The sequence below is a fragment of the Lepidochelys kempii genome, chromosome 8, assembly GCF_965140265.1.
Source record: "Lepidochelys kempii isolate rLepKem1 chromosome 8, rLepKem1.hap2, whole genome shotgun sequence".
NCBI classification, from domain to species: Eukaryota; Metazoa; Chordata; order Testudines; family Cheloniidae; genus Lepidochelys; species Lepidochelys kempii.
Genome location: NC_133263.1, coordinates 59,600,375 through 59,622,826, shown reverse-complemented (window position 1 = coordinate 59,622,826; position 22,452 = coordinate 59,600,375). Strand labels below are relative to the sequence as shown.

At 39.8% G+C, this 22,452-nt stretch overlaps 1 protein-coding gene across 3 annotated transcripts in view; it reads left to right on the top strand.

Annotated features, from left to right (window-relative positions):
• BRINP3 (BMP/retinoic acid inducible neural specific 3) overlaps window positions 1-22,452 on the top strand; it is a 290,676-nt gene that overhangs the window by 196,256 nt on the left and 71,968 nt on the right. For all 3 annotated transcript variants that reach the window (XM_073356709.1, XM_073356711.1, XM_073356710.1), the window contains exons 5-6: window positions 8,057-8,162; window positions 11,694-11,930. In XM_073356709.1, coding sequence (XP_073212810.1) covers window positions 8,057-8,162; window positions 11,694-11,930 — 343 coding nt within the window. The remainder of the gene's footprint in view (window positions 1-8,056; window positions 8,163-11,693; window positions 11,931-22,452) is intronic.

The window sequence follows — 22,452 nt, the reverse complement described above, 5'->3', positions numbered from 1 at the left end:
TCAAGTAGAATATGGTGATGGGAGCCATATACAGACCTACATAGAGAGAAATGTTTCAATGTAGGATTTTCAAAGAGGATGCTATCTGTGTTTGACTGAAGTGATGTTTCCTACATCAGGTGTATTGCCTAAGAATTCCTGTACAGGAATTTCTTTTTTAAAACTGCTTCTGCTGTAGAAAGATAAGGGAAAAAATAGAATTAAAATAACATATGTGAAGTAAGGGGTGGTGTGTGTTTGTCTTTACCCCTTTTTCCTGCTGTTTAAATCATAATTATTAGATCTGCTCATGATTTTTTTTTACAAGACACTTTTCCTGCCCCCTCCCAAAAAGGAAAGCTAAGATCATGGTGCTGTCTCCAGGCCCTGCTCTGCTCTTGTTGTCACGTCAGCTGTGCCCTGCTGCTGCTGCTCCTCCTCCTCTCCTGACAGCCTCAACTCCTGTCCTGAGCACCTCCCTGCTCCTGCACACACAGAGGGTAAAGTGTTCTACCCCATACACCCTCCTGAGGCCATCTGACAGGGAATGGGTTTGAGATGCTCTTCACACATACATGCCTAGGATGAAATCATGACTCCACTAAGGCCAATGACAGAACTGTCATTGACTTCAGTAAAAAGAAAAGGAGTACTTGTGGCACCTTAGAGACTAACCAATTTATTAGAGCATAAGCTTTCGTGAGCTACAGCTCACTTCATCAGATGCATATCGTGGAAACTGCAGCAGACTTTATATATACACAGAGAATATGAACCAATACCTCTGTGTATGAACCAATATTCTCTGTGTATATATAAAGTCTGCTGCAGTTTCCACGATATGCATCTGATGAAGTGAGCTGTAGCTCACGAAAGCTTATGCTCTGATAAATTGGTTAGTCTCTAAGGTGCCACAAGTCCTCCTTTTCTTTTTGCGAATACAGACTAACACGGCTGTTACTCTGAAAATTGACTTCAGTGGCGCCAAAATGTCACCTCTAGTCTCTGTGGTCTCAGGTAGGTTGCTTCAACCATAGACTGGATCAATGTAGCTGAACCCATAGAGACTCAGGAGCCTCATTGCCTGCAGTGACACCATGAGGCGTGAACATTAAAAACAGAAGCTCAATGTGTCTTTAAAAAATGGTTTAAGCTAAACTGAAACCCTAAACATTAACTGTTTTTAATCATAATTGTACGGCTATTGCATAGCATCACAAGAGGGCACAGTAAGGTGGCTTGAATTTATTTCCATACCTTAAAATATTTGGTTCTCTTATAGAGTAATCTTAAATCCAAATTTTCTGGATTTGTAATGCTTGGTTTTGGGATAACCACAACATCCCTGTAATAGTTTTTGCTGTTAAGTTACTCATATATACTCTCAGCCTATTTTTTAATTTAGATACTTGAGAGTAGAGAAGGGAGGGAAACCGAACAAATCTTCTTGGGAAGCTCTATTGACGCGTTCAAATAAAGTCTGTTGTCAAAAAGAGAAATAGCTTTTTAAAAAGCCCCATCCTACTTCTATTTAAGTTAATGGCAGTTATGTCTTGTAACAGTAGAGTCTGTGATATCATCATGAGAATGATTCTGGCTCTGCTGAACGAGTGGTCTCCTTAGACAATAATTCCTACGATGTCATTCACATTGCTGCTAGAAAAGGCACTGAAGATGTTATATACTTACAAGCCATATAACAGATACATTCCAAAAATGTTTTAAAATATTGCACAAAAGACCTCTAACTCTCTGGGTAATGTGGGTTGATATATGCATCCTGCTGATACATCCACATGGCTGGTTGTGTGGCAAGTGCCAGTGTTTGACAGGTTAATGAGGTTTGCTTTATTTTGAATTATGCAGCCATTAGTGTGATTCAGGTTTCTTTGAATATACATTCTGACACAAATAGGGCAGCAGAGGAGTAACCTTCATATTGTGAAGAGTCTGAAGAAGCAGTCCTGAAGGCAAGGCTTTCTTGTTAAAATATTGTAGCATATGGAAGGAGATGAGAGCCTAAGTTTTTATAAAAAGAAAAGGAATACTTGTGGCACCTTAGAGACTAAATACGTACTCCTTTTCTTTTTGTGAATACAGACTAACACAGCTGTTACTCTGAAACCTAAATTTTTTATATACATATGGTTCCTATTCATTTGATTCTCCTTTTTAGGGTGTAATAGACTTTGCCAGCAGTTGCATCTGCACTTTCTGCAATGTGGCTGGAGTGTTGAGTTGTTGAAAGGTGAGGTCCACCGTCTCAAACCATGGCTAGAGTGTGGAACAGTTGTGAAGACCTCCATTCCCTCTCATCAGTTGATATTGGCTGAAATAGCCACTGCAGCCCCTTTCCAATGGTTGTACGGGTTACTGATGCCCCCATGCAAACATGAATTTGCAGCACCTCTATGAAGCTGCACCAGACCCTTCCGCACCCAGCTATAACCCTTTCTGTGGCATATTGGATGTGCACAGCACCCCTGTATGGTTACTCTGTCAGCAGACTGTCAGTGCAGCCCCTATGCAGAGCTTAAGAGGTGGGGAGGCATTTTGCTCCCTGGCTGAATTTTCCCCTTAGTAAACAATGCTTTGCACTTATATCAGAGGAACTCAAATCACAATGGACCACACATTTCCACTCTCACTCACACAGAGTAGCAATTTACTATGTTATTAGTCCCATTGAATGATGTATGGAGTAAAGTACAACTAAGTATGGGGGACATTAGCAGAATCTGGCCCTGTCTAAACATTAATTAAGCATCACAACACCATAAGAGAGAAGTATTTAAAATAACTAAACTGAGGCACTAAAAGACTAAGTGTTATATAACCCAGGAGCACTAACTCCGAGTTTTATGCTCTAATCAAAGCATAACGCTCCTTTGCCACAACTAGAATTGTATGTGCTGAGTTTGTTACTAGAACCACTCATTTAACATACTAAACAGTATTGTCGGACACCAAGATGAATGTGCACTTAGCTGCCTATTCATAGATAAATGGTACCATCTCATTCTCCTTAGGGCTGGCTTAGTTACCTTTCTTGGAAGTCAAATACGTTTTTAAAGACTCTTCACACAAGATGAGACATGGACTTTCCATGGGCAAGTAGTTAGGAATATTAGCAGCATGAATTTTAAAAGAATCAGTAATCTCTGCATAAATATTTTTCCCTTTTGGTAGGAAAGCCTTGTTATAGGCTTAATTATCACTGACAAAAAACACACCGTTTCCTAGGGAAATACTACCTACTGATATCACAGAATTCAGTCCTGCTACAGAGCTAGGAGGTATGCTCTCAGTTCACTTATAATCGGGTCATTATCACCATGGTTCTGAGTCTTAACTGACTGAAAATGGTCGGCAGTTGTCTCATTAATGCCAAATGTTATAGTTTATTTCTGGGAATTGAAAAGCCTGCTGACCAGGGAAACCTGTGCTGTGATAATCCTTGGAAACAAGGCAGCTGAGAATAACATTCCTGCCTCACATCAGATTGGTTTATGCACCTTTAGTTCTTGGTACTTAGGGGTTTTTGGTTATTAACCAACTTTGTTCTGTAATATTTTTACTATGTGAGCTCAAGTTCTTTGTGGACAATAGGTCTGGTGTTTACAGAACAAGAGGGAAACCAAGATGCTTTTCTTTCATCTTCCACCACTTATAAATTAAGCTTGCCACTGTAGTGTGTGCATTACACTGTATGCATTATCCTCTACTGTTTATAGGGCTACCTTATACTGTTTACCTTCAGACTTAACAGTTCCGATGCATAGCCTCGGCAGTGCGTACAATCACAGTTCTACATCTGAAAGACAATTAAATACATTCATTTTCCTCTCCTCCCCCCAATCTGGATATAATCACTGGAATCATGCTGTCGTCATAGAGAGAAATACGCCAGCAAACAGTGGAAGTGGCTTTTGTAAATGACTATAATTTCATTTCCTTACTATTCCAATTCTTTCCCAGAATACACCCTCTGTTCAGCAGGGTATGTATATTTGTAGCAGGAATTTATATAACTACTTCAATTTGATCACTGTTAACAAGCACCTCTAGAGAGGTAGAATTTCAGGCAGCTTCATTATTGGCCTTTATTCCTTATGCACAACAATGCACCACTTACATTTTTGTTTTGTTTCACAATACAAATCCTTCTATGACATGTGTAGCATATTTTGCATGCAGAACCTAAGAATTGCAGGGTGAAGGGGTTTCATCAGAGGAAAGCTCTACTTTGTCAAAACTCAAAATGACATATATATATATATATAATCAATACAAATTAGAGTGAAAGAGTAGATTGTGGGCCAGTCCTCAGGTAGGGTAGACCGGTGTAGCTCCATGGATGTCAATGAAGCTACACCAACTGAAGGTCTGATTCTGTGACTGTAGGCACATCCCTGAGTAAGCGGCTGGGCATACACTGCACCAACTCAGGCAGCCTGGGAAGCACTGCGACATGGAGACACACCTCCAAGTCACTTCCCTGTTTCATCCTTGTTCCAGAGAGGAAAGAGAGTGCTAATAATTGCTGCTGTCCTATACGTGCAGGACATTAAAACACTCTCTGTGAACTGGCTCACCTGTAATCCCCTTGCACTTTTTTGCCGGCATGTAGCCCAAATCACAATCGAGCCCTAATTATTTGGACACACACATAGGGTTTTTTTGTTTTTGTTTTTTAAGTTTTGTGATTGGTTATAACCATTGAAGTCAGAGGTAATTTATGGATAACTATTTTGCACTTCCCCACCCAGACCTCAGCAAACCAACTCCTGATGCTCCCATAAGCAAGTCAGTGGTAATGCCCACCTATATTGAATTGCCTTTAATCATCCATCTGAATGATAAATGAATCTGCATGCACAAAATGAGAGTCTGTAATGATGCTAATTACTAACCTTCCTTAGTCTGTTACCTCAGGATATCCAAGCAGTAAATGAGAATGAATAAGCATTATAAATTTGGTCACATAAATCCTACTTTTGAAGTTACATTGTATGGTCACCTTGCCTTAAAGACAAACGGGTTTAAAACCAACAGTCTAAGAATAACACAATATGGAAAAGGGTATTTAAAATTATTAACCATAATATTTACAAAATAGAATAAATAATACAATAATCACCGTCTCCACCCCCCCTTATGTGAGCTGTTGCCCTGGTTATCATCTGGTGTGAGTTTGCCTTGTTTTACATAGGTTCCCATCCTGCCCATCTTTTCTCATACAAGGATTCCCATTCACTGAATTAGGACTCCTCATGTGGGTAAGGATTGCTCACATGAGAAAGGGTTTGCAGGAAACATAGGCCTTGGATTGTAGGCGAGTGCACAAAGGGGGAAGAGAACACAAGGAGCAAGGGGTAGTTCACTGTTCCAGACCTTGTGCTTCCTGGGCCCAATCCATGGCCATGTTAGTCAATGGGCGTCTTTGTGCTGGTTCACGACCACCAAGCCTCACCAATGTCGAATAGAGGGGGACAATCATGTCCCTCGATCTGCTCGCTATGCCCCTACTTATACATCCCAAAATGCCATTGGCCTTCTTGGCAACAAGGGCACACTGCTGACTCATATCCAGCTTCTCGTCCACTGTCACCCCTAGGTCCTTTTCTGCAGAACTGCTGCCTAGCCATTCGGTCCCTAGTCTGTAGCTGTGCATTGGGTTCTTCCGTCCTAAGTGCAGGACCCTGCACTTATCCTTATTGAACCTCATCAGATTTCTTTTGGCCCAATCCTCCAATTTGTCTAGGTCCCTCTGTATCCTATCCCTGCCCTCCAGCGTATCTACCACTCCTCCCAGTTTAGTATCATCCTCAAATTTGCTGAGAGTGCAATCCACACCATCCTCCAGATCATTTATGAAGATATTGAACAAAACCGGCCCCAGGACCGACCCCTGGGGCACTCCACTTGACACCGGCTGCCAACTAGACATGGAGCCATTGATCACTACCCGTTAGATAATTTAAAGGGAGTATAGAAGAGAGGGGTGTCCAGACCTAGCCTCACTACCATGCTCCAGAGTGTAGCAGGGTATTTCTACACTTCCCATAGCAGCATGGCTTTTAGCCAGGGTAGACAGACTGACGCAAGCTCTACTTGAGCTAGCATAACCAGGAGTTAGGTGGGCTTGTACACTGGTGGCTAGCCTATAACATCCATGCTATTTTTAGCATGCTAGCTTGAGCAGAGTTGCATGTGTCTATGTACCCAGGCAGGGAGGCACACTGCCAGCTGCAGTGCAGACATAACTACAGAGGGTCAATTCTGCATGCATTCCCTGAGTGCTTCTGAAGACATCGAGCCTGCCTCCAGACTCAATGGGCCTGAGTCTCCATTGCTCTGAGTACAAAATGGGCATATGCAGCTAACAAATCAGAATAGCAATGTTTTCATAATCACTTTGCACAGGTGCTAGGCAAAGGATAATCAAGTCCAATGCCTTTCAGAGCTGAGGGGTCTGTCCCACAGCCATATCTACTTTGCAGGCGGTGGTGGTTCATAGGCCACTACAGAACAATGTGTGGGTGAAGAGGCAAGTAAATGTAGGGGATTACACGTTTCTTTAAGATTAGCAATAGGAAGACAAAGAGAACCTCCTAATTCCTAATTTTTATAAGAGCTTTTGAAAGTACAATATTTCTCCTGCTTAAAAGACTGCACCTGAACTGGCAATATGTAACTGATTTATCTAATGCATTTGCTTATTTTAAGTGTGGCTCTTAAAATCAAGTTCCCCAACCTCATAAGTTAGGCTCCTTCTCCAAGAGATCCTAAAGTAACATAGCTGGGGTAGACTGGAAGAACAGTTGTTTGTATTACTTTTATTCTAGCTTACTTTCAGTTAGAAGAAGAGTTCAACTTAATGAACAAGCTAACAGTTCTTGTGCATCAAGATGTAGATGGAATTGGAAGTAGAAATACCTAGGGGAACAGTCTCAGACTACTGGAGACATTACAAGAACAGTTTTCTCACAAGATTCCTATCCTCAGTTATGGATTCAAGGCTCGATTGTCAGTTTACAGTCTATCCCATAGGGAGGGGCAGGAGTCATTGTGCTGCCCCTAGAGAAGCTCAGGCAGTGCTGGTAAAAACTAGCGGTAAGTTACCAACTCCTGTGTGCAAGGAGGAAATGGGGCAATTGTGACTCCTTGCCTCAAAGGGCTGCTGCTGGGCATCTAATTTAGATACCACCCTTTACTCAGAGCGGCACCTGAAGTCACGATCTAGCCCTTAACATAGTTTTACAAAGCTTAGAAAATATCTTCATGTTACTGCATAAAGTATGCAGAATTACTCACTTTGGCTGAGATTCTTTTCACATCCATTAATTAAATAAACCTTATGTCCCCAGTCCCATCTCTTTACTTACAGTGCCTCAGCCTCACACCCCATCTGGAATTATCTTGCTTTGATCAGTTCAGCTGTGATTTGACTCCATAGTTAGGCTTCCCTGGTGCCTCTGATTACAAACAGCTTGAATTTGTATAGGAGACTGGCCTTATTTTAGATCATCTCCTAATTGAAAGACATCCAGCAAGTTCAGGAGCTTTTGTAAGAACACTTCACAAAAGGTAACACTAGAGTTCAAAAAATGTATTTTCTCCTAAATTACACTGAAATAAATCAGGAGCCTATCTACTGAAGTCAGTGGAATTAGTCTTATGTAAGAGAGGCATGTGGGAGATCAGAATCAAGCCCCACATCTCTAGTGCAGAGTTTGCTACAGCTTTGCACACTGATGTGAGAATTAAATTTGGTACAAGCTATCGTCTAACTCACTTTAACACTCAGCCATGAAGAAATGTAACATGTCTTAAGTTCTTGGGCTGATAAAGCCTTTAAGGAATCCCTTGCTATGGAAATGACACCAAATTTTTTGCTGTACTGGTAAAATATTTGTAGCAATACTTTTAGCTGATAAAATGAGAGAATGTTGCATTGTCAGCATACAAAATATACAACCTGCCGATTTGGATGGGAATTTCATTAAACAAACTCTTAATGCCGTAGCTTGTTTTGTATAATGTAGCAAATGGTTTTCCATTCCCTCACCATTAGGTAACAGAAACCCGGACTGGTCCTCTTGGCTGCAGTAACTATGACAACCTAGATTCTGTCAGTTCTGTTCTGGTTCAGAGTCCTGAAAATAAGATTCAGTTACAAGGTACGTAGGTGCAATTTTGTTAAATATCCTCCTGTTCCATAAAAAAATATTTTCTCTTTTAACTTTTGCTGCCTTCGTAAAAGGTCATTTCCCTAATTTTTTGTCCAATAAGCACATTCTGGACAAAGTGAAGGAAGTGTCAGTAACTCATGTTGTGTTTGAACTAGAAACAAAGTTGGTACTAACCAGAAAATAATGTAAGTCTGTTAACATTTTACAGCCTTATTTAACAATCAATCATGAATGCACTCTTTACCCACCGAAACTGCCAAAGTGTACACTGAACAGGAAATGAAATGTAAACCCCTTAGTACATCCTAGCTCATTTTGAGTAGTCCCAACTGAAATTGATGGGACTATTTGAAGAGTAAAGGCCAGAGTTTTAAAGGTATGTAGGTGCCTAAAGATGCAGATGGGCACCTGGAGCTGGATTTTCAGAAGTATTTAGTTGCCTAATGAGATTTTGAAAAGAAAATAAGCTTGTTAGGCACTTACTTGCAATTAAAATCAGTGGGAGTTAGGTACCTATCTGCTTCTTCAGGTGCTTAAATATCTTTAAAAATCTTGGCCATAGTGTCTATGGCAAAAGTACCCAAACAGGTTATGTGCCTAACTCCCATTAAAATCCAGGAAACTGAGGCATCTATCCTACATAAGCACTTAAGAAAATCCCATTAGGTGCTTATGTGCATCTTTAGGTGCTTAAATGCTTTGAAAAATCTACTCATACCTAAAACCCCACATCAGCAAAGATGGCAGAATCTAGCCATTAATCATTGCTTTTATCAGTTACACAAGGGGTACTGTGTATAGAGGCTCAGTATTATTGCAGCTAACAGACCCAATTGTAGTTTCTTTCCAGTTGCAAGAATTCTGGATAATTACATATATTAAAAAAAACAAAGAAGATGTATTTAACTGTGAAAGTGTGTATTGCACTTTCACTTTTCCAGAACAAGGGGTGGGATTTTCAAAAGCACGGAAATAGGAGCTCAAAGAGATTTTTTTCAAGGGCAGGGGCACTTAGAGTAGGCCCAATCACGTGAGTGGGATTACTTGGTGTGTAAAGGGAGCAAGATTTGGCTCATTTTGCAAATTAAGGCTCCAGCCCTGCAAACACTTGCTGCTAATGTAATGTCTACACATGCAAGTAGCACCCCTAATTTCCACCGAAATGCTCACTTACTACTTGTATTAAATGTTTGCAGTATCAGGCCATAAATTGGCAGAACATAATATAAAAAGTGTTTTTCAGTTATCAAGATAGACTATCAGGATTATTTTATCTCCCTGTTGAATATGTACACATTCTTTTTTCTCCTACGTCTGTCTCGCTAGCAGTTTATGAGGACATTAAGGAGAGCATAGGTTAAACATCATGTGATAATCTTTTTTTTAAGGCATAAAACAATTTGATAGATGATGTTATTTACATGGAGGCTCATCTCTTCCACTGGGTCTGCAGAAATAATTTGCCATTTTGGAATGTTCTTTGATAACTCACAGTTGTCAATAAAATGGTTATTATGTCAATGAAAGACAGATTTGATACATGCCATTGGATTACATTAAAAATCGTAATGTTATTGCTGCTTAAATTATTTTATATTTAATCATGTTGAACAAAGGATTGCCTACTGAGATTTTCTTTTCACTTTGCAACTTCAAGGCTTTTCAGAAGTATGTCGATATGTTTACAATCATGCCTAAGTAACAGCTGAGTTTTACATGATTTGACATCAGGTAGAGGACCAGTAAAAAGACAGCTGGTTTTAGCAATGGCATCAGTGTTCTCAAACCATTGTGGTATGGCTTTCTACTTGCAAAATTTTACAATATTATTATTATTTACTAATGTATTAAAAACAAGAAAGATTTTCCTGTGAACTTGAACAAGCTCCTGTATAGTAGAGGCATATGTAACAAATAACCTGTTATCTATGGATTATGATACTCTTATTCACATTGAAAAGCAATTTGCTCCACAAGTATTCCCGTTGATTCCAGTCAGACTGCTCATGGAGTTAGATACTTTTCAGTGTAAAAGTATCACGGTCTGACCCCAAATCTTTGGCAAAAGATTAATATTAATAAGGTAGCTGGCTGTATTTTATTGTTGCTGTTTAATACTGTAGCTAGCATGACTGACAGCCATAACTAAATTAGAATTCAGTAATTACCATATAATCATGCTCATTGGCATCATGCAAATGCTACTCCATTATTATAAAAGTAGATCTTAATTTCCAGTTGCAAGAATTCTGGATAATTACCTATATTAAAAAAACAAAGAAGATGTATTGAACTGTGAAAGTGTGTATTGCACTTTCACTTTTTCAGAACAAGGGGTGGGATTTTCAAAAGCACCAAAATAGGAGCTCAGGGAGATTTTTTTCAAGGGCAGGGGCACTTAGCCCCAACCCCCACTGACTTTCAATGAGAGTTTGGGGGCCTACCCCCAATTTGTGCCTCTGAAAATTTACCCTACAAGTCTCATTGACCTTCAGTAGGACTTGTGCTCCTAACTCAATTTTGAAAATCCCTTCCAAGACATACCAGCCAGTTTGGTGATAATCATTTTGGTCCTGGTCTAATATCTCTTGAAGTCAACAGGAATCCTGGAAAAATGGATCTGGCCCTATGGGCCCAATCCTGCAAGGTGCTGAGTGTGTCCCCTTGAGGCACTCCCAGTGAGAACTGGGTTCTCAGCACTTAATAAAACAGATAGCAAATCTTCAATTTTATTTTGTGCACCATCATAGAAATACAGTTGGCAATGAATCATCGTACATATATTTTTGCAGCATACTATTAAGACACTAAACACCTACATTAAAAGGATAAAAGAATGAAGCATACGCATAGGAAATAAAAAGTGGGGGGGGTTAGCTCATAGTTTCTGTTCTTCCTCATTTGTCTTCACAGCTTCGTGGACAGATAATTGGAATACATTAGACATTACGTTGTGAAAAGGAAACAACAAAAATGTACTAAAGCTAGCATGTGACTGCACACTTTTTCCCCTGATTGTTTCCCTTTCCCCCTTGTCCTTTGTAATTGGTTTATCTACATCCATTTTTCCAAAGTTTACATTAACTGCTTATATCAAGATTGTAATTTCACAGCATTTTTTTGCTGCAGAAAAGCCCTTCTGACTCTGGCTATTTACTCATCAATTCTTAACGAGGTGAGGTTGATATAATCCATCCCACCACCCTTTTTTTTTCCTGACAGTCTCCTCAGAAGGAAAGTTCTCCAGTAAGCCCTCTATCTGGAGAGCATAGATTACTAGGATTGATATTCTGAACTCAGATGGAAATAAGGAATTCATCTGAGGTTAAGCCTTGAGAGAGGAAAAATACTATACAGTGGGAATGCTAGACAGAAAGGTCAATTGACCTAATTAGGCCACATAGTTCCCTTCTGTACCTAAAATGTTACTTTGTCACTATGATATGTAGATTTCTGAATCTGTTTGGGTCAACCCTATCTCACATTTCAATGAGATTATTCCTATTTTATTTTCTGAAGGTCTTCAGCTCATCCTGCCTGAATATCTGCAGGAGCGTTTTGTGCAGGCAGCTTTGAGTTATATTGCCTGCAATTCAGAGGGGGAGTTTATCTGCAGAGATAATGATTGCTGGTGTCAGTGTGGCCCCAAATTCCCAGAGTGCAACTGTCCGTACATGGACATTCAAGCCATGGAAGAAACCCTGCTTCGCATAAGTGAAACCTGGAATGCTTACAACAGCGAATTTGAAGAGTCAGGTGTGATCTTTTTAAATATTTGTATTTGTGTTACTGAATATCACAGAATTTCCTTAACAATGAGGGGTGAGCAGTCCCTTTGAAGCCCCTGGGACTATGTATGTGCTCAAAGGTAAGCATATGCTTCAGTGCTTTGCTGGATCTGTGCCTTAGTTATTATAACTCCTTGATCCCTATAGGACAAATGCTACCCCAACCTCCAACAGGTGGTGAGGGCAGTGGAATTGGTTTTGGATTTGGGCCGGCTGCTCAGAGAATACTTATCTCCTGTAAGCGATGAAGCCCAGCTCCGTGAGGGCCCTTTCCGTGGCAGTGTGAATGAATATATGGGAAAGGGAGGAGACAGATGGGAGAAGGGTCAGCATTGGCCAATTCACTGTTACACAGATTCTCGTTCTGCAGCAGAAATACACTAGAACTGCAGCTGCCACTAGAGCCCACCTCTGCTCTGCAGCCTTAGGTGGAAGATTCCTTCCACACTTCCGACCCCCACACTGCTGTTGAGATACACAGTACCCAGCTGGGATATTTGGGTTGAGCACTGGGGATTGGATTTGCCCCTAAATTAACATGGACCTGATGAATCATCCGTGTAAGAATTGGTACTCCAAACACTTCTCTTCAATCCCATGAGGACTGTTTAAACTGGACTAGTTCCATCTCATTCCCCCACCACATTCTGTGTAACACTGGCTTTCTTCAAAACATCAGGGTTTGTTTCACACACCATTTCCCTCCTTCTCATCCCCAGGACTTCCAGTCCCATAGAGAATGGAAACTGCAGGTAAAATTGGCTTCTGAACAACTGTTTTCACAACTCATTCACTCAGTATTATCAGGACCAGCTGTCTAGCCAGCTGGCAGAAAAGGAAAGGAGAGCTTAGGGAAAAAAATATCAGGCAGAAAAATAGAAGTGAAGGTATGTAAGGGAGGAGTAGAGAAAAGTGGAAATTGTAGAATGAAATAAAATGTATGGGAGACAGGACCGAGAGGAAAAAAAGCAAATGCAAGAACAGGAAACGGGGAGAAAAAGACTGAACACTAAAATGCTTGCTTATAAATGGGGGTGGATGGGGGAATTTATAAGTACTATGTTTTGTTGTAATGAAAAATATCCTAATTTCTCTTTTGAGGCCGGGAAATTCAAAGCTGTTAATCATCCAACTCCCACTGACTTTCAATAGGATTTGGATGCCTAATTCTCTTAGGCTCCTTTGAAAATCTCAGCTCAAGGCCCTAGCACTGGTCCTGCACCTGAACTGAGGATGTGGACCATGGAGTTCTGAGAGGATGCCATGAATCAACCATTGTTTAAAATATTCATATATTTGTTGTTTTTTTATAAAGCATCCTTCTTTGAAATTCCTCCATTTTGACACATTTGTACATTTCTGAAATCACACCTTCACTTAGAACATTATACATCAGTACAATTACATTGTAGGTACTGACAAGATGTAGTTTTGCCTATCCATATAGTGTCCTGTTTGAATGGGAGGTGATATTGGTTAGCAATTCAAGAATGTCAGATGAAGCCATCCCATAACATCAAGTGCCTTGATGCATCACTGTCTGAGAATATTCTCTTTTGAGCTGCATTTCATCTAAAGATGACTGCACTTCTTTGAGTGTCCACTCTTGGCACATGTGCTGACTCGTGCCAATGAATGGTAGAGCCTTCTACTAGTAGTGTCTGTTAGAGTTCTTGTGCATCCCATCTAGCTCCTCCCCTCAAAGCTCTAGCATGTTAGGTTAGAATTAAGTATTTGTAGTTAGACAGTTATAGTTACCATTGATAGCAGATCCAAAACCCAAGAAGTATGGGTTCAAGAGATGCACTCCATGTCGTGTTGTCTTCCCAGCATTGGACACTCTCACACTCTGTCTGAAGTGCTTTGGAGAAGAGCTTTCTCCTTCTACCTGCAGAAACTTCACAGAACGAGCTAGAGGCAAGAGGCAAAATAGCATTCAGTTCCTCTTACTACAGGAAGCCTCATCAGTTATATCTTCCAGGTCAGAGATTTCTGAGGCTCCTGACAAAATGGATAAGAGGCCTGAATCAGCTCCAGTACCCTACAGTTTCAGGAAGCCTTCTAGTCTAAACTATCAGCATCTAGCTCTAAAAGACTGGCACTCCCTGATTAACCCCACAGATCTGATTCCTACAAGGGTACAAGCCCATGATGGAAACACGTCTGGGCAATTACCAATCTGTGACTAAAACTCCAGATCCAAAGATCTGAAGAAGGGGAAAAAAAAGCCAAAACGAAACACTTGTCAGTACCTGGGGCCACTCCCCATACTGGGGACTCTGTCTCCCGGACCAAGAGCATGCAGAGCTGAAGACCTCCAGGGACTGGAGTCATAAAATATGGAGTCATCTGACCATCCTTTTATGTCAGTTGTTGGATCTGAATACTACCCCGGCACCAATACTGTCTGTTGTTATAACTGCACAATTTTACTCCAAACTGAACTCCTCAGATTTTGTTGGATCTTTGCAGAGACAAGGGAAGAGATGCATGGATAATGAAGCCTGCAGTGTCTCTCCCTGCTCACAAGAAACAAAAGGTAGATACTTCACCACCTGGGTTGTCGCTTATGCTTCCCCTCCACCCTGCCCCGAAGACCTACTTTCTCTTGTAGGGGAGCTGTATCACCTCTTTTGTAGATTCCCCATGTCAGTGGTATCTCCAATTGTCACCTTGTTGGATCTGGGATGTTTACAACATGTCCCACTAGCTGAAATTGGTAAAGATCAGTGCAGAGCTCAATGCATGCTTTTACTTAGCATTATGTGATAGATATCTAAACTGGACCAGATGCCCATTTTGGCAGATCAGTTCTTCAATCTTTATTTAACTTAAGGCTTTTTACCCCTCATCCTACTCTGATTACCATTGGCTAAGCCTTCCCAAGGGTGGGAATATGCAGAGGACACTTGAAGAAGAAAATAAGGTTATTTATTTGAAGCAGGTTCTTTGAGATGTACTCTGCATATCCACTGTTCCAACCCTCCTTCCCCTTTGAGGAGCATTAGTTTTGTTAATGGTGGAAAGCCCTGAGGTGCATTAATGGTGGGAAGAACTGAGATGACCACTGCTACAGTGCTCCCTTTAATAGCCCCATCCTGATAATGTGCTGGAGTGATAAGGGGAGTGGCGAGAGGGGGCCTCACAAGTGTTCTAACAGTAGAAGACTGTACCATTCAGTACATATTCCAAGTGTGGGAATATGCAGAGTCCATCTCAAAGAACCTCAGTTTCAAGTAAGTAACATCCCTTTTTGTTTGTCTCAGACTGTAAATGTGTTAAAAACTGCTACATATCATATCTCTTATGGTACCATGTTGATTTTGCTGCTGAATATTTAGGTCAATGACAAGTTTCCCAGTAAAAGTAATTGTCTTTCCATGGCCTCTATGGTATTACAATTTTTTTCTGTTGCTGCATCTTACCCAAGCAGTATTATTTATACTGCAATAGCACCTAGAAGCTAAACTCATGGACTGGGACTCCATTGTGCTAGCTTCTGTACAAAGACTGTTCTTGCCCCCAAAATAGCTTACTATCTAAACACCTCTTCTCCCTTTGTTGAGAACAATAGAGTGACTTCATTTAATAAGGCGGAGATTCATCAATGTGGTTATGAATAGATACTTTCCCCTGGATGTTAACCAACAGGAATGTTTTGGTTAGTTATTTCTCAGTTGTCTATTTTAATAAATAATGCCAATGAGAATTACTGAACATTAATGGGCAGTATCCATCTAAAACTACATGTGGTATTCTCGGGGGAGGGCAGCCCCTTATACCAGGCCAAGAGGAATACTGGATAGAAAGACAGCTAAAACTTAGCTTTAACTCTACTCCATGGAGTTTATTGGTGTTACTAGAGAGAAGAAGACAGCTGCTTTAAATAAGATCCCTGAGTCACACACAGTTAAGTTTCACTGCAGCAGTAACGACCTTGGGCAGTCCACCATGAAGGAGAAGATCATTTCCCTAAACAACATGGATGCTTGAGAAGATCTTTGTGCCCCATTTGAGCTGTGATAAGCTGAGTATAAAACCTGTTTTTCTATGGACTGAGCAATACACAATTGAAAAATACCCAGAGCTCAATAGCACCTTCCCAGCCCATCAGATGCAATCAGTGTCATCTCTCAGCTAAGGGAGAGCTTGGCTGAAGTCTGAAAGTAGATGAAGAGCAACTCACTGAAGCGACATCCAGGAAATATTGAGTGAGGGGAGAGGGATGCCATTTTGAACAATGCAACACCTTTATAACCCTTATATCATCACCCATCATTGAGGGAATCTAGCCAGAGATTATTAAAACAGTTTACAGCTTTAGTATTCAGCTGGACTTTTCACCACTTATGTATAGTGAAAGCTATGACTGCAAATATATCCCTTTTTAATGAGTATCTGGAAAGCGGGCTACTCAATCCCCATCAAATTCAGACTTAGCCACAAATCTGTAAAAGTCTAGCCTTATAGTTTTTCAGTATCTCAGAAAGAGGTTACTAAACATATCAATAGGACAAGAAAGAAGTAAAACCCACTCACGGTGTGCTCTCAGGGTGCAGCGATCATAATGTCAAGGGAAAAATCGGTAATAGTGGAGCACTACATTTATAAAAAATTGGCAATTCAACTATATTTAAAATTATATTGATCTGCATGTCAGTTTAACATTAACACAGCATGTTGGTAATTATTACTAGGCTTATTCCTTAAACAATATGAAAGTAAATACATTATTAATAGGATTTCCATTAAACTATTTCTCTCGACCCCTCACACACCTTTCTTGAATTTATTTCAATAAATGTAGACAATATAGTGAGATCTGAGCGTCTAAATCCCTTAGGGAAGCTTTGAAAATCTCTGCCTTACATTTTTAGAATATTTTGTGTAAAGATATATACTGAAAGCAAGGACAACTTAGGTGAAAAATGTTGTCCTGCATTGGGTACTTTTCTGAATCGGGGGGAAAAAAAAAGGGACAGTGTTTGACAGAAGATGGTGGAGTTTCTATGGGGAATGACAAAGTCTGCATAAATCATATTACTTTTTGAAAAGCCCGTCCAACAGAAATTTCACTTAATGTCTCAAATTTCTATTGAAACTGGTTATTATGAGACATTATGAATGCTTTGGATATTCTGAAACATGGGAGATATTATTTAATACATGTTAATAGCATATTTCAGGAAAAACTATTATAAATGAAGAGGCCATTTTAAACAGCTCACATTTAATTTCCCTGCAGCAAATAAGGAAAATTCCTGTAGTCCTTCCTCAGGCCAACATCCCATTTTAATGGATTTGAGGGCACAAGCGGGTGGAGAGGCCTTTTATTTTCTTGTCCTAATGAGCCTAGACTCTAAATAGACAAGACAGTGATGATGGGAGTGAAAATGACTTGTCCAAGGTCATACAGCATATCATTATTGAATTAAAGATTAGAACCTAGGCTCCTTTCAGTCACAGCCCAATGTGCTTCCCCTGTGTGGGTTTTCTGTACACAAAACGGATTTTATCCAGTGTTATTTATGTAACTCAAATCCAGGTAAACATGAGTATGTGAGTTTACGAGTTTTCTAACTCCCCTGATTTCCACTCCTCTTTAGTTTAAATATATAACAAACGTGTCTTCAAACAGAGAAACTCTGCCACATAAACAGATCTGTAATTGCTGTTGAGTTCAACAGGGGTCACACACGTATCCATGGCCGGAATTTGTCCTAAAGAATAAGACTGCAAACAGTCTCTTTAAGACTACCTGTCTGCTGTCAATGTTCTCTCTCCTTTTGTCTGTTTCAGATAAAACAACTAAAGGGTAGATTTGGAGATTTTCAAAGCCATAAAATACCAGTTCAATGCCATTTGTGCCTTTGAAAATCTCCATCTGGATTTCTAGTACTAATGAATTAAAAAAAAAAAAAAACCCTCAAAATGCTTCTCTTAGCTCCACTGCCCCCTAAGAAAAGTAGAGCACTTAACATGTTTTCTCCTAGATAGAATTTTAAGGCCCAGTTTACCAAAATGTATATGCGAGAATTTAAGTACAGTTGAAAGTCAAATTTGTAGATCCATACTGCAGTTGCACAGGCATATAGCCAGTTACTGTGTATATCTAACAAACCTCTTGCAGACACAGATAACAGATTGGTGCATACAATCATGTTAAATGCACACCAAATTAGGTGATTAATTAGTGTACACATTATTGGAAAAAATCAGGTAGGTACCCCTCAGCTGTGGATGATTTTCCATGAACAATTCATAGCTAGCAGCAATTTGTCCCTAGGAGAATGACGATTAATAAAGATTTGGTAGGCTAACAAAATTCAAATATGAAATGTCCCAGTCATTGTTATGTGTAGATTTAATTTAACACAGTCTTTTCTGGCATCTTACAAGAACTCAAATCCCATTTTGGGCAATGAACGTTTCCAATAGCATATTACTTTTCTCACAGTGTCCTTCGCTGGCTTTATCATTGTAGTTTTCCTCCAGAAACTCAAAACACAGTTAGGTCTTTGAGTTTCATGTAGCCACTTAATATCAGAAAACATACTGTGTTTTCACCCAAAGAATTGGCAGCTATTTTGAATTGTTTACTCTAAGCCATCTGCTTATTCCTTATCATGTCTTATACACACAGCCATATCTTCTGGCCTTCAGACTTAGCTACCACCCTTCCAAGATGAGCAGCTGTTTTCTTAACAAAAATTCATGCTGGAACTGTTCATCCTGAATTCTTAGTACATTTTGTTAGTGTCTCAAGGACCTTGGCTGAATTCATGTTTAAGCACGATCCTCCAGGAGAAGAATATTCTAAGAAGCTGTATTTTAACAGTGGCATAAAGAGTGCTTTTGGTCAAAACAAAGCCATGTTTCATATATCCCATTTTTATGTACAATAACTTGGAGCTATTCTGAAGTTATGCCAGCTACAAATGGTTTTAAAAATTGTCCAGTGTCACCTGTACTTATTATAACATTCAGGAAAGCACTTAAGCACACACATAATTTTCAGCACAGAACCTATCCCATTGACACCCATGTGCTCAAGGACTCCATCCAGTATCCACTGATGTCCACAAAAAGACACCAAGTGGTGCTGAGTCAGTCCCCAGAGCTTTGATGGACTGGGATTATAATAAGCAAACTCACTTTACTGTGTGACTGTCATACCAACATGACAAATACTATTTGTGAAGACGACATTGTTAACAGTGCATTACTATTTTAAAAGGCTTTTTGGACTCTCTTAAGCAAGAATAAAAAATATCCCATGTAAAGAAGGATTGTAAGTATTCTGCTATATCAGCTACTAGATCTGTAGAATAAATGAGAAGTCACCCTTTCCAGAGGGAGTCTTTGTGAGGGCATACAAGAGTCAGGTCATGACCCACTGAATGCCTTAAAATCCATGGAGACTCCAGGGAATTTTTGTAAATGGCCATACCCTCTGCATTACTCCCTGGCCCACATTCCCTGCTGGCAGCAAGGTTTACTGAGCAATCTGCTCATTGCTACACCCTCTTCCACATCACCCCATTCGATGGGCAGACATCGCAGAATAAGAGTTAATATGACAATTAGCATAATCAGCTTTTGCCCGAATTTCTGACAAATGGGTGGTTTCATCATGAGGTCAGATTGCATAGTGCACCACCATCCCCCGCAAACAAACACCTGCAGAATCCCAGTAGTAATTTGATTACATGGATGATCTTTTGCCATCTTAGAGGGAAGGAGTGATGATGTTTCTTTAGGATTCTCCACTCTTTCCTTCCATGTTCATTGCCCGGTTTTGGCTGGTACTTGTACCTATTGGATTTCCTCCCCACCTCAGACCATAATGGATTATTTTATTCATAGCAGGTAAGTACCAGTAAGTTGACACCTACCTCCACATTGTCTGGAGAGGTGAGGGAAAAAAAGACCTGAGCAGGGGAGAGAAGGGCAGGATCCTGTACTGCCTGTGCTTTAATCCTGCCCTAGGTGTGGGCTGAGTGTCTTTGAAAAGCCGGCCACTTCACTGAGCTGCCTGAATTGGAGCAGAGCTTTTTTTGAACATTTAGCCCCAATATTAGATGCTGAGCCCTTTGAAAAGCTAAACCCATGATCACTGGGCCAGGAGCAATCTACCTATATTTGTACAGTAGTTAGTGGAAGAAAGATCCTTATCAAGATGTATTTTAATTTATAACAATAACTTAAGATAGATTTGAGTGGTGCCCCAAGCAGAAAATTTTCTATAGTAACACAGAACTGTACAACACCTAGCAACATCCCATATAAATTGCTTCAAACCACTGAGCACTTATATTTAAAAAGTGTTACCAAAAGATAGTGACAATTTTCCACAAAATTCACTGAAATAAAAGAAACGTACTGGTACTTCTTAGTGTATGCGCAACGTGCCTCAGGTGGCACGTGACCAGGATTCATCACTGAATCTGGTCCGCTGACTGGATCATCATCTTCCCTGGTCTGGGACTGGTACTGACAGGGAGTGCGACATGAATGCTGATGCATGTGGGCTGCTCCGTGGCATTTAAGTGTGTTGCCCTGATAGCAAGGGATTAGACGCAATGACCTGTGAGCTCCCTTCCAGTCCTAGCTTCGTAAAAGAAAATTACATTAACTATCGTAAATTAATTGTTGACACTGCACTGCATGTTTTAAAATAATAATAAAGAGGAAGACCGTTCAAGAAAACAAAATATGAAGATGTGGATAACAGGATTATTAAGATTATGAAAATTGTGACATATCCTCAGATATATACCAGTTTCATAATCATGTTTTAAGTTATTTATAACTTCTGAAAACCTGAAAGTAAAATCTTTTTCCATCCTGATATTTTATTTTCATCCTGTGCACATGCACAGAATGCTTACTTTCTCTTTATTTTTTCTTTCCTTGTAAGTGAGGCTGTTGGTGTTGAAATTCCCCCTTAAGAAACAAATGTCATTTTGTGTGTTTGTTTTGAAAAGGATGTGGGGGGAAAAGAAAGGGGAAGAAGTCTACAAAGAATTATAGAGACTTAGCTCAGTGATCAAATGATAAGTAAACATTTTTGAATTATATCCTTTTCAGTCTCTATGCATTCATTAGGAATATAGAAAAGTTAATTTTACTGTTTATAAAAGATATCAGAAGTCATATTTTCAAAGCCACTTTGAAAAAGGCCACTGCAAAACATTTCCCAGACAAACATGCTTTAACTGTCAAGATACAGAAGTAGTACGTGTGCATATACAGTGGATAGGTAGCTTACCACTCTGCTTGAGCTCAAGCGATCAGGCAAAGCCAGCCCTGAAACTTGCTTAAATGAGCCTGTGGTGAGTAGTCCTACTGAATTAATTGAGATGATATGTGTGCTACATGTTAAACATTTGCTTAAATGGATCAGGGCCACAGTATCTTGCAGGTGTGTGCCCATTAAAACATGTATTGTTTTCCCTCACAAATGTGTGGTTATGCACAAATTTAGAGGCCAGAGTGTGGCCTTTTTGTAAATTTGGCCCTTTATAACTTGAAAGGTGAACCTTTGAAAACTTTTATTGGCATGAACAAAACTGGGAATGAAACTAAAGACAATTCTGTGGACAAGAATTTCCCTGAAAGAGTGTGCAAACACTTCAGGAGCAAACACACAAATTTAAAGTTTTGCTCTCTGCAAAAACTCCTACATGACACTTGAAAATGTGCTTGGCACAGATGTTGTGAAAGAAAAACTCAGTGTCTGCAGAAAGCAAAACAAAAGGGGCATGAACATCGCTAAAATCAACTGCTTTTAAAATTTGAATAAATCTTTGCTGAAAATGTTGTTCATTATGAGCCCAGCTTCCATCTTAGCTGTGATTGAAATGTATTATTACAGCTGCATTGCTTTTTATGTTATTTCTTTAAGTCCCTTGAGTCAATGGATTTAGGCTGCATAAAGAATATCTGAAACAGTGCATAATTCCTTAATAACTGCTGGATTTCCTGTTGCTGAACAGTGATGTGTTTTGTAAATAGTGATACATAATCATCAGAAGAAATGAAAACACTGAAAGATTTATCTGAAATGGAGGGCTAGATCCTCGGTTGATGTAAATCAGCATAACTCCCCTGAAGTCAATAAAGCTATTCTGATTTACACCAACCAATGATCTACCCTGAAATTATATATTTTCAAATCTTTGAATTATTAACACCCTCTTTCTGAAAACATCTTGTCTAAAAGAATGGGATTTAAAGGGAAAAGGAAATTCATTAGGAGACTCTAGTAGAAGGGCCAATCCTACTTATTATTGAATTAAATGTCAGTAAAGTTAAAGTTCATGTATCTTTCATTTTTGTGGACAGTGTTTGCATCTCGAACAATCCACATAAATCAACGGAAGAGAATGGCTCTGATGTGTCTGGTCCTATTTTTCAGAGGACGATTTAGGGAATTATCTATTATTAGTGTGGTGAACTTGTCTACTGTATTTTGGGAATAACAAAAT